The following is a 12597-nucleotide window of genomic DNA, read 5'->3' on the forward strand; positions in this document are numbered from 1 at the left end:
TGCTGTTGTATAAATTGTGTTATTTTATGCTTGCTTGAATCTACAATTAAATTTGTGTTATAAAAGTTTAAAATAATATACTTATATTTGTTTTAATTTCTTTCATATTTATTTTGTTTAAAAAAAATCAGAATTCATACAGATGCAAAAATAACTTATTACCTGTTGTAATAAAAAAAAAAAAATACTGGTCAATTAACAGCTGATTAAAAAATGTTTGTACAACATAATCCTTTGTTTGCATAAGTTTTCCTCCTATTCCCACATGAAATTTTACCTTTTCTTACCAGATTTTTAAAAAGTGGGAATAGAGGGAATGAACCGTTTTAAATTGGTAACACCATTGACACGATTCTATCAAAGGATGATCTAAAATTATTAAAATTGAAGGAACTCTTCATTTTCCCAATTGCATATTTCTGAATATCGTTGCTACCATACTATAGAATAGAGGGCCACATTCAAATGTTTTAAACAATGACATCATTTTTCAAAATATTACCTCGTCGAAATTTGCACTTTTTTTTTATAATGACCCATATGTGACACGACAGAATGTACATACAAATTTATCTAACATTTTTTTAAACCTGTCTAAGTTCACTTCATCTTTGCCTGGAAGATATGGAATGTTACGTCATGTTTATCGTGAATAAACATTGATTAGTTAATTATTTTGTTCTTTGTTACATAACCTCAAGAGTTTTCCAATTAAACGTGACATTTGTCAAAACTATTACAGATAAAAAAAAAAAAAAAATAATTTAAAAAAACATGTACAGAAATCCCGTTAAAAAGAGAATTTAAAATTGTTTGACTAAAAGCATTTCGTGGATAATAGAAGATTTTTGTTTCCGTATATTAAAGTTCAGAAATGTAAATACTCCTCCGGGCACTCGGATATCCTCGACCGCCACAAAATAGCCGAAAGTTGCGTTAAACATGCACCAATTAATCAATCAAACAATTGATAGAGTACTCCTTTTAGGAAATTTTGTTAATTTGCGTATCTGTCAAAAAATATAAAATCAGATGATAGTATGAGAACAAATATCCACCGGATACCATCAAAGGAAGAGGATGTCTTGATGCAGATAGAATGAAATTCAAAACAGTGTGGCTGTGGCCATTGATTGACACATTAAATTCATCCATTGACTGGGACAATTTACGTGAACGTTTGTCTGTAACGACCACTGTTCACGACGTACCAACTATAGACATTTAAACTGTGGGGTCACCAAAGGTTTCTTAACGCCTTTAATTATAAAGTAATTCGAAAAATTAATCAGGAATAACCTTTATGTTTTGATTTATATAATTGATATAAATCAAAACATCGTGTTATTTCTGATTAATTTTTCGAATTACTTTATTAAGGTGTTGAGAACCTTTAGTGACCCCATAGTTTAAGTTTCTTTAGAAAGTACATAGTGAGCAGTGGTCGTTACATACAAACGTTCACCTAAATTGTCCCAGTCAATGGATGAATTTAAAGTGTCAATCAATGGCCACAGCCACACTGTTTTGAATTTCATTCTATTTATTCACAAAATGAGGCTGGATAATTATATATTTTGAATTGTTATCAAAGATATATATCTGATTTCTTTCAAAATTTTGACCATTTCAATACTGACATTTAATTGAAATACTTTGGACTTTTTTTTTTTATTTTTTTCTTTAAAAGCTAAAATGCCGAACGAAAATTCATGACAAAGTTTCAGTTTTGATTATATCTTACGAAACATTATTCTAACAATTGTTGTTGATTTTTCTTTTAGTGAACAAAAAAGCCTGGTGTCTACATCCGTTTTCAAGCTGCAAGGTTTTTTTTTAATTCATTGTTTTACTCGTGAAATATCCTTGACGATTTTATTGTCATTGTTTTGCTGTTGTCTCTGACGAATACAACATATATCGTATTCACATGACCATAAATATATAAAAATAGGTGCATAAAATTGGACAAAATGCATGATTATCCATCCGAACAATTTATAGATTTTTCATGACCTGACGTGCACTGGCACGTTTTTGCTGAAATAAGATTTGAATCTAATTTAGACCGTTGGTTTTTCCGTTTGAATGGTTTTACACTAGCCCATATAGCTTGCTATTTGGTGAGAGCCAATTGACTCCGTTTTGAAGACCTTACTTTGACCTATAATGGTTAACTTTTATAACTTGTGACTTGGATGGAGAGTTGATATCTTTAAAATATTTGTAACACACGGTACCTAACTTTTATATTTGAGAAACGTCACCCGGTCGAGAACTTCCGTAATATTTCGTCTCTGCGGTTGTTCCCACTAAAACGTTAAGAAATGACTAAGAAACAAAGGTCCTTTCTCCATCAGGCAAATATAAAAAAGAAGATGCGGTATGATTGCCAATAAGACAGTTCTTCACAAGAGACCAAATGACTCAGAAATTAACAACTATAGGTCACCGTACTGTACTGTCTCCACACGGCACTAAAGATAACCTCTGTAAAAAATAAAATTGAGAATGGAAATGGGGAATGTGTCAAAGAGACAACAACCCGACCATAGAACAGATAATAGAATGGGGCTGAATATTGAAATACTACTTTTTGATAAATATTCCTAAAGTAACTAACTAGAGAAGTTCTCGCCCGGACACACACTCCATAATCTAGAATATTATAAGAGCATATTTTTTTAATGTTAGAAAAACGTAAATTATTTTACGCACTTCACAGGTCAGAACAGACAAGGGCCTTTTTACCTGCCCATACATGTATGCACTTGCTTTTTTATCTTTATTATAGTCACACTTGTAATATACATATACCAGAGTTTAGAATTACACATCAATGAAAACAATGTTATCAATAATTGTCCTTCCTCTGAAAAGATTCATATTTAATATTTTACATTTACAATAGCGTGAAATATTTGCCCATATGCACTTGTCTCAGAAAAATACAAGACAAGTTCCTGTGTATCTGCCTCATGCTACAATGTAGTTTATGTTAAAGATTAATAGCTTCATACTTTGACAGTTGCAAAACAACTTGTAGGAGTTAACTTTTTACTTCGTGTTTTGATAAGAATTGCTTTTACTTTGACTGACAGCTTGCAAAATTGATTTGGGTTGATCAATACTTATCATACATGTTAATTTAAATAAAACACTCCGGTTAACACATACTTTTCAATTTGAATATTAGTATACGAGTGTAAGAATGAGATTGAGTGGTCGTTACTTAGGAACCTTTATCATTACGTTCATATTAGTTGTATCATTTAAATCTTTGATTTATTTGGAAGAAGTCAAAATTTTATTTAAAAAAGAAATCTCGAAAGAGGAGTATTTACGAAACGTTAAAAAATCAGAGTTTATTCAAAACGTTAGTTTTTCAATTCCGAATGCGACTATAAGAAATTTGAAAAAGATAATAATTTCTGCTGAAGAGTTTAGGAAATATAGCTATATCAAAACATGAAATGTTTTAATAGATAACTATGGAAGTAATAATAATAATATGCATAACGGAGAAAACGGCCGAGGGGTTACGTTTGTAGGAGAAGAAAAGAAAAAAGTTACGGAGTTATTAAAGAAACACCGAATTAATGTTCTGGCTAGTGATATTATACCTTTGAATAGACTCGTTCCGGATTCTAGACCTCATAGGTAAGATTAAAATGATGAAGGTTATATTATAATTCTATTGTAGTCTACATTGTATCTTCATTGAGGGAAAGCATGTAGTGCTGTTAACTTAAAGTCATATGAAACCTCAAATTAAAAAAAAATGATGCATATGTTTTTTTTTATAACAAAATGGATAGTTTTCGTTATTAAACTTATGTATTGTACACATACTTTTTTCTGAAGAAAATTCTTTAATTTGTCCACATTTAGAAGAAAGCCGACATATTTTCCGTATGCAAAGTGACCTTATAGCGTGACCCTTCTCGTAAAAATCCGGTGATCGCAATACTCATGGGTCTGTCACTGAAATAAACTATTATCTGATTGTACATGTTAAACACGTGCTTAATATCCATGCTTTTTTGTTGATTGTTTACTATAAGGTGACAATCGGTAAACTTCGGAGTCGAAACACGGCATTTAATGAGCTGTCATATTTATTAAATCATAACAGACAGAGAGAAAACAAAATGACGATTATACGATACATTTGCGTAAAATATGATTATATCGTGCACAGAGGACTAAGCTTATAATATATACATGCATTGAATCAAGAATTGGATGAACATTATTTTTAACCAATCACTCGTTTCATATCACTTTAAGCCAGACTTCGGATAATACTGATAATAATGATAGAAATAATATAGTAATGATATTGCTGCTGCTGATAATGATGATGATGATGATGATAAGGATGATATTGATGATAATTATGATAATGGTGATAAAAGCTAGGATAAGATAATAAACATTATAATTGTTAACGTTTGTAATACACTGTCACTTGGATGGAGAGTTGTATCATTAGCACTCATACCACATCTTGTTTACTTTTTTTCCAAATTTCCAATGGATATTAGTATCATTACCTACGTTTACCTACGTTCGTTATGACCGCAGGAGCTGCTGCTCCTCTGTGTTCATCTCTATCGTGTCTTCTACTGTAGTGTCTTCTTTTCCGGTTACTCTAAGTGTGTATCCGATAATAATGGTCCATACTCAATTGTATAGTCTAATTTCATAGGATGATCTTTCCAGTAAGTGTCTAGTCTGTTTTCGAATGATTTCACTTTAGTTGTTGTTACAATATGTTCTAGCAAGCTATTCCATGTGTCTACTATTCTGTTTGTGAAAAGTGTTTGCGCACATCTAATTTACATCTTTGTTTGTTAATTTTAAATTTATGTCCTCTAGTTGAACAGAGTAAACAAGTCGGTAGTTGCTTCACTATCATATATTTTAGCTAGTATTTTGAATGTTTCTATCATGTCCTCACGCATTCGTCTAAACTTTAGTGTTGTCAATTTCAGTATTTGTAGGAGTTCTATATAACTTTTGTCATTTAAGTATGGTAGCATCTTAGTAGCTCGTCTCTGGACATTTTCTAATGATTCTATGTCTTTCACTCTATATGGATTCCATACACTATTTGCATATTCTAAGTGTGCTCTAATCATTGGACACAATCGGTCAAATTACAGATCAGACGACTGACCGGTATTTTAAGTCATACAAGTGATATATTAAGGGCATACGATACAGTTACAGGGAATGTAATGACGTTGCTAACGTAAAATGTTATTTTCGCGACGTCAAACTCTGACATATCGGGAAAAGATGCATTTTTCGACTGATTTTTATCATTCAAACTGATTTAATTTGAAAACGAGTGCATGGACCCCTATTTTTTAAAACAGCAATTTGTTTCATTTTGCAAGGAGATTATGTGACCCAAAATTTTGATAAACATGCAGCAATTTCCTCTATTCATGAACATTTGATAAATATAGAGTTATTTCGGAATAAAAATTGCATAATTTTTAATGATACTTATAAAATACAGAAATTACCGATTATTTAACAAAAACCATTTTGTGTTTATCTTTTAAAACAAAAAAGTTATGTCTTTCTTTCGGAAAAGAAAATACGGACACAAATCTGAATTTTGAGCAAATATACAAAATTTCAAACTCATTTTACTCAAAAAGTAGCACATGAAGGTATATTTGATTTAATGAGGTAAAAAATAGCCTATATGCAAATTTTCATCAACTTGTAAATACAGGTTCAATACTGTATCGTATGCCCTTAAATAACAGACAGAATGATTTATATTAAACGTTCTTCGGATAATACCGACTATTTGGTTTGCCTTATTCACTTGAATTTGTATATGTTTATCAAACGCCAGATGACTATCTATGTTTACACCAATATCTTTTTCTTTATCTATCACATCTAATGGTGTCATATCACCATTATACTTTTTCATTTGGTAACTATATGTGTCAACTTGTTTCCGCTTGTTGTAAATTTTCAGAACTTACATTTATCAGGATGGAAGGGTAGCATCCATTCGACTCTCCAATCGAACAAATTGTCCAAAATCATGCTGTAGTAGGCTAACATCATTCTCTGATTTAATTTCTCTGAAAAGCTTAATGTCATCAGCAAATAAGAACACCTCTGATATCACACTTTCGGGTAAGTCGTTGATAAAAATGACAAATAGTATCGGACCCAGGACTGATCCTTGAGGGATTTCACTAGTTACATTATGCCAGCTGGAATAATTTCCACAAATGTTTACACGTTGTTTTCTGTCACTTAGGAAGCTTTGGATCCAGTTATAGGTTATGTCGCTTATGCCATACTGTTTAAGTTTAAGTAAAAGGCGCCTGTGAGGGACCTTACCAAACGCCTTCATAAAGTCCATATAGATTGAGTGTATTATTCCTCCATTGTCTAGAATTTCAGTTCATCTATCAAGAACCTTTATAAGTTGTAAGTAGGTGGATCTCCCACTTAGAAAACCAAATTGTTTGTTACTGAATAAATTTTAACTATTCATGTGTTGGTCTATTCTCTGTCTCACAAGTTTTTCCATTATTTTGCAAATAATACTGGTCAAACTAACCGGTCTTTAGTTGGATGGGGATGTTTTATCACCTTTCTTAAATAATACAGATATTTGGCCTATTTTCCATCTTTGGGGTACTGTCCCACTCTTAAAACTTTCATTAAATATATTACTCAGTGGCGAGTCAATTGTGTATGCTAGTTCAAATAAAACTTTTGGGTGTACTTGATCTCGGCCCGGTGATTTAAATGTATTAAGATCCTTTAGTAATTTGTTTACCTCTTTACTATTAAAAAGCTCATCACTTGAGAAAGTGTCACAGTATCTCTTACCACTATCTACTGGGTTGTCTGACTCTAGAGTAAATACACTACTGAAGAATTCATGCAGCTAGTACTTCAGCTTTCTCACTGTCTGCGGATGCTATAAATTATGTTCCATTTACTTTAATGTGTAATTCTGATATACCAGATATCGATTTTCGTTTCGAGTTTACATATTTCCAAAAAGTATTACAGTTAGTTTTGGCACTTTCTGCTATCTGTTTCTCATGACGTTTTCTTTCATTTCTAGTAACTGTTTTAACCTTATTTCTAGCTTTACAATAATCTCTATTTATCCTGCAATTGGGTGTCCTACTATACAGATACAGCCCTACGGATATTGGTATGCTGTATCTTTATACAATACAGATATCGCTTTAAAGCTCCGCCCACTGCCGGACTGAGTATTGTTTGAACCTGTGTGACCTCAGAATGTGTATTCAAGTGACGATTACAATTGTCGATTTCAAAACTTGAATGTGTATGATTGTGTTACAAAAATCAACCAATGTCAATTTCAGCATGCATGTTTAGTGAAAGTCAAGTCTGAAGCATAGGACATCTCGTACACTTCTGTTTCAAATTTGACAAATGTTTTGTTATTTGGTTTTACTGTTGAATTTAGTTGTTATGTTAAAATAGATAATTATTCACTTTGAGCGATGTATTATTGCTGACCATTCAAGATTCTTTTTTGCGAACCCGTCTTCAGCGTAATGTGTGATTTTGATATTACTACGCGGGCCTTAAGCGATTACGAATCGAAAATAAATGCTAAATATGTTACTTTTTGTGTCTTTCAAACCACAAACAATATACAGAATCAATTGCAGGATAAAGACAATAACTGTTTAGTGTCTTAAATATCAGCTGTATTTGTACTCGGCTCGAAACAGGTGTAGTAGCTCGCTAAAAGCTCGCATACACCTTGTTTCCTAGCCTCTACAAATACAGCTGGTATTTAAAGACACTAAACAGTTATTGTCTATATCTTGTACTGTCTGTAGTCTCTAAGAAGCGAGTCCATAGCCTCTGTTTCCTCTTAATGCATCTTACTGCTTCACTCGAGAGTGGTGTTTTCCCCTTTATTACTTACTTTATTTGGCCCCTTGAATTCAAAACCAATAAAGTAAGATAAATAAATTACATAGCAACCTTTACTTATTCACATGATTTCGTCAGATATATATAAGTAAGGACCTACTATAGTAATTAAGTTACAATATTTATGGAGATCACCTTTCATATTAGAATAATTACATTAGATGTATGTTTCATTATAATGCTTTATTCTGATTGGCTAACTGCACATAACGTGTTATTCCGTAAGCAGTTGCATTGCTCAATACAACTTTTCATTCATGATAACACGTGGTCAAACAATAAAGTGCACAGGTGAATTAAATAAAAAAATATATAAAATTCGTGTTTTCATGATCATAGCTAAAAAAAATGTAATTATAAGTATTGAACGCTTCTTTTTGTAACTTTATAGGGTTGTAAAAGCGTTGACCGTGCGCACATTTTGCTTCTGCGCTTCATACAAAATGTACTTCGGTCAACGCTTTTACACCCCAATAAATTTACAAAAAGAAGCATTCAATTCTTAAAATAAGGATTTTAATTTACTGCATAAACTGTAAAAATAGTTATATCTAAATATGAAAAATGCTGATCTTTAAACCACTTTTGCCATATGTTTTGCAGAAGACACGCTGCTTCATCAATATGTTACAGTAATACACTTTTGGACGAACAATACAACTGTCCATACCAGTAACAGTCGTTCTACGACTTTAAAATTGATAAAAAAGATACCTATCACAGTTAGGCTGTTGCAACCATATTTGAAACTTGTAACAATTATTTAATAACTGAGGACTGACACGCAAAACGTTGTAACAATCATATATAAACGGAGAAGGTTTGGTACCTTTAAGACGTTTAATCCCGCTGCAATTGTTTGCACCTGTCCTAAGTCAGGAATCTGATGTTCAGTGGTTGTCGTCTGTTTATGTGGTTCATAAGTGTTTCTCGTTTTTTGGTTTTTATGTAGATTAGACCATTGGTTTTCCCGTTTGAATGGTTGTACACTTGTATTTTTTGGGGCCCTTTATAGCTTGCTGTTCGGTGTGAGCCAAAGCTCCGTGTTGAAGGCCGTACCTTGACCTACAATGGTTTACTTTTATAAATTGATACTTGGATGGAGAGTTGTCTCATACCACATCTTCCTATATCTATAAACTGTTTAACCTCCGAAAAAGTTGTTGCATGCAGTTTTAAAATATGATTGCTACAATCATGATATAGTCATAGCTGATTTATAAGTGTCGCAACTTTCAAACATTGATAGTCATTTTATATACAGACCTTAAAGTCACGGATACAAAATATTTGACAGTCCGGTATAGGTTAAATTGGACGTTATACGATTTCACCGTGTGCAATATATTAAGAAGGTTATTGTTTAATAAATAAATTTGTTGTTTTTACTGTCTTCTGATTGGTTAAAATTGTTAGTTTTATTTTCAATGTTGTCAATTTTGATGGCGACACGCCCACTCTGACGTTGTGTATTCATACGCCAACATGTGTGTACGTTGTTATTGTTAATATAAATAATATAAAAAAAAGTTCTTTGAGCCTTATTTTTGATAGAAATTTATTTATAATGAATGGCAATAATCTATTTTGATTTTAATGAACCATAAAACTAATTTTTGACTCTTCACATTTAACATAATCCGCTTCGCGGATTATTCAATGTGAAGAGTCAAAAATTAGTTTTATGGTTCAATAAATTCAAAATAGATAATAGCCATTCATTAAAAAAAAAGGACACAACTGTCACACCAAGTTTATTACATTAAATTAAATAGAAACTGATTGTAAAAACAAAAACGAAATTGAAATATTTGCCGCTGAACATGTTGGTATTTCCTGCTTCTGTTTTATATGTGGTAAATCTTATTACCACTACTGTGTATTGATCTGTAATTATTATCTAACATTCGATGCTGGAGACATTTATGTTTTTACATAATGATGTTTAATTCTACCAAATGTTACCACTTATGCTAAGTTATTTATTAATCTGTTTAACATATACTTTCAACAAAATTAGCATGATACTAGTATGTAAGGGGACAATCATTTGATTCTAAGGTGGGGTCTGGCAGATTTTAGAAATAAATAGTTTGGCCCCAATTTAGTTTAAAATGAATAATTTTGTCTTATAACACATGAAAGATAAATATTCTGGTCCGATATTCACTTTTGTTATCATTTACAAAGTTATCCTTTATACTGAAACAAAATATCCGGAAAGAAGTACTATCAGTTGTTGTTTTGGGGGATGTGCAGTGATCGTTCCCCTCTCTTTTTCACCTTAAAAAATATAACTTCGTGCATGAAATCTAAAAAAAAAAATAAAAAATAACTCGCCAATTTTATCATTTTGGATAATGAAACTTCTCTTTTCGAGGACCCACTTTGTAACGATATTACGTAATCTGTCAAACTTCGTAAAGCGATCGTTTCTGTTTTGGAACTATTTTCCTTACTCCATCAATGTAGAGTAGTACTCGGATCGGAGCTGGAACTGCTAGGGAGTTCGGTAATCTGTATCATAACGGTTGAAAAATTGATGCCGAGGGGTGGCAAAGAGGGGCAGATTTGAAGTCAATGTGGGAATGATCCGGCAGAAAATAAATATTCTGGTCCAGGTGTACCAGGCGCCATGTAAAAATATAAATTTCACTGTTTTGCTAATTAAATAATTTAAATCTTAAATTAAACCAACTATCAAGTGGGTGAAATAAAAGGAAGTCAATAAGTATAATTTGTATTGCCTGTTATAAATATTTTTTCAATATATTACAGAACACAATACATCATAAATAATTAAATACACAAATGAAAATACATAAACATAAATATATAATGAATATATTTTTTGGCAAACATCCGCCAAGCCTGCAAGGCCGCCAAAAAAAATAAAGATAAAATAATAATTATCAAAACAGTTAATCATGATAAACACCAGACATACTATTATCACTCTTTTTTCTCTCTTCAAATAAGCTCCATCCTTTCAAAATGTGTATAGATAATGAAAGGACAAAACAGCAAACCAACTCAAAATATATGTAGATCCTGAGTAGTTAGAGGAAAACCAACATCATATTCAGGATGCAAGTTCTCTGAAAAGAGAAAAAAGAATAATTATAGTAAACAATATACATGTATGAAGTAAATAAAAACACAATTGTAACACATTACAATTTATATACTCTGATGCTTAATAATGTTGATTATCTTTTTTTCTGAAAAGTTCTGTACCAGCAAAATTTAAACGAAGCCCATCTCTCGGAGCAAATAAGGAAGAATCTGGAATATTGTCGAGTAAGAAACTCCTATACAAATTACAATATAATAAATTATTTCTTTTACACAATCTTTTTAACTCAGTATTAACTTTATTAACTTTAGCTCCAGTTTTCATGTGATCAACTGGTCTAGGAAGAATAGAAGTAAATATCAACTTAGCAAATGTCTTTTTTTTTTAACTTGTGAATTAAATCTCCGAAATAAGACATAAAAGTATCTACGGATTGAGACGAAGAAATATTATTAGTACCAACATGTACTATAACGAAATCTAATGAAATTAAATCTACTTTCCCAGATGAAATTAATTCAGTAAGACGACCAATAGTGGCACCAGGAAAGGCCTGAGTTGTACACCCATCTATTCCACTAACATATTTAGATATAGAAGCTGACACAATGGTCGCCCTTTTTTCTAAGAAATTCCCTGTAAAATTTATAATAAAACATCTGAAATATGTGCCGTCATCTTTTCTGCTACTGAAATCTTATCGTCTAATGAAAATATTAAATATCTCTTGTAAGCATCGCTTTTCCAATATCCGTACAATTGAATTAATTCCGTAGGTACTTCGGCTGCAAAAGCCAGCCCCCCCCCCCCCCCTCGCCTAAAACTATGTGTAGAATATGACGACGCATCTATACCAATCTCAGTAATTAACTGTTTCAGTATTGTCTGAAATAAATTGTCTATACGTGACAGGTACACATAATTTATTTTTTATAAAACAATAAGCTGGACTGTTATCAGAAGTACAAACCAAAGACTTCATATTCAAAAAAGCTTGAACGGGACACAATGGAGAATCTGGTATTGAGACTAGAGGTATCAATAATTCTCTCTCACCAAACTGAATGGTTTTCGACCATTTAACACTTATCAATAATAGCTTACGCTTACAATCGAAAATAATACTATCCCTACAAAGCTGTTTATTATGATCAAAAGTAGAAACGGAATCTGGAACCAAATTAGATTTTCTAAACATAAGGAAAAAGGCATGTAAAAATAAACACCATATAGTAGCATCATGCGCACTATTCATATCTAGCTTATTATAAATTTGAAGTAAAATGTGAGGAGTAATTGGCAAGGCCTGTTTAAGACAATGTGCCTTAATTCTACATAAACCTCTTAATACTAACCTCAAATGAAAAGCTTCAAACTGTGGATATTCTAAATCTAACAATAAATGCAGATATTTTACTGAACTAATATAATTCTTGATAGAGTCAACAGATTTAAAACTTCTACTTAGAAACTGTGCATATAATGTCAAAACATAAACTGTAGCAGGAACAGGAATAAGTTCAAAATATATACAAAACATAAAATAT

At 31.7% G+C, this 12597-nt stretch overlaps 1 protein-coding gene across 2 annotated transcripts in view; it reads left to right on the plus strand.

Annotated features, from left to right (window-relative positions):
* LOC143073445 (polypeptide N-acetylgalactosaminyltransferase 1-like) overlaps window positions 1-12597 on the plus strand; it is a 55542-nt gene that overhangs the window by 12522 nt on the left and 30423 nt on the right. The window contains exon 1 of one of the 2 annotated variants that reach the window (XM_076248999.1): window positions 3497-3660. The exons of the other annotated variant lie outside the window; for it this stretch is intronic. Coding sequence (XP_076105114.1) covers window positions 3512-3660 — 149 coding nt within the window. The 5' untranslated portion in view covers window positions 3497-3511. Of the gene's footprint in view, window positions 1-3496; window positions 3661-12597 lie in introns of those variants that run through there. 2 annotated transcript variants of the gene reach the window in all.

The sequence above is a fragment of the Mytilus galloprovincialis genome, chromosome 4, assembly GCF_965363235.1.
Source record: "Mytilus galloprovincialis chromosome 4, xbMytGall1.hap1.1, whole genome shotgun sequence".
Classification (NCBI taxonomy): Eukaryota; Metazoa; Mollusca; class Bivalvia; order Mytilida; family Mytilidae; genus Mytilus; species Mytilus galloprovincialis.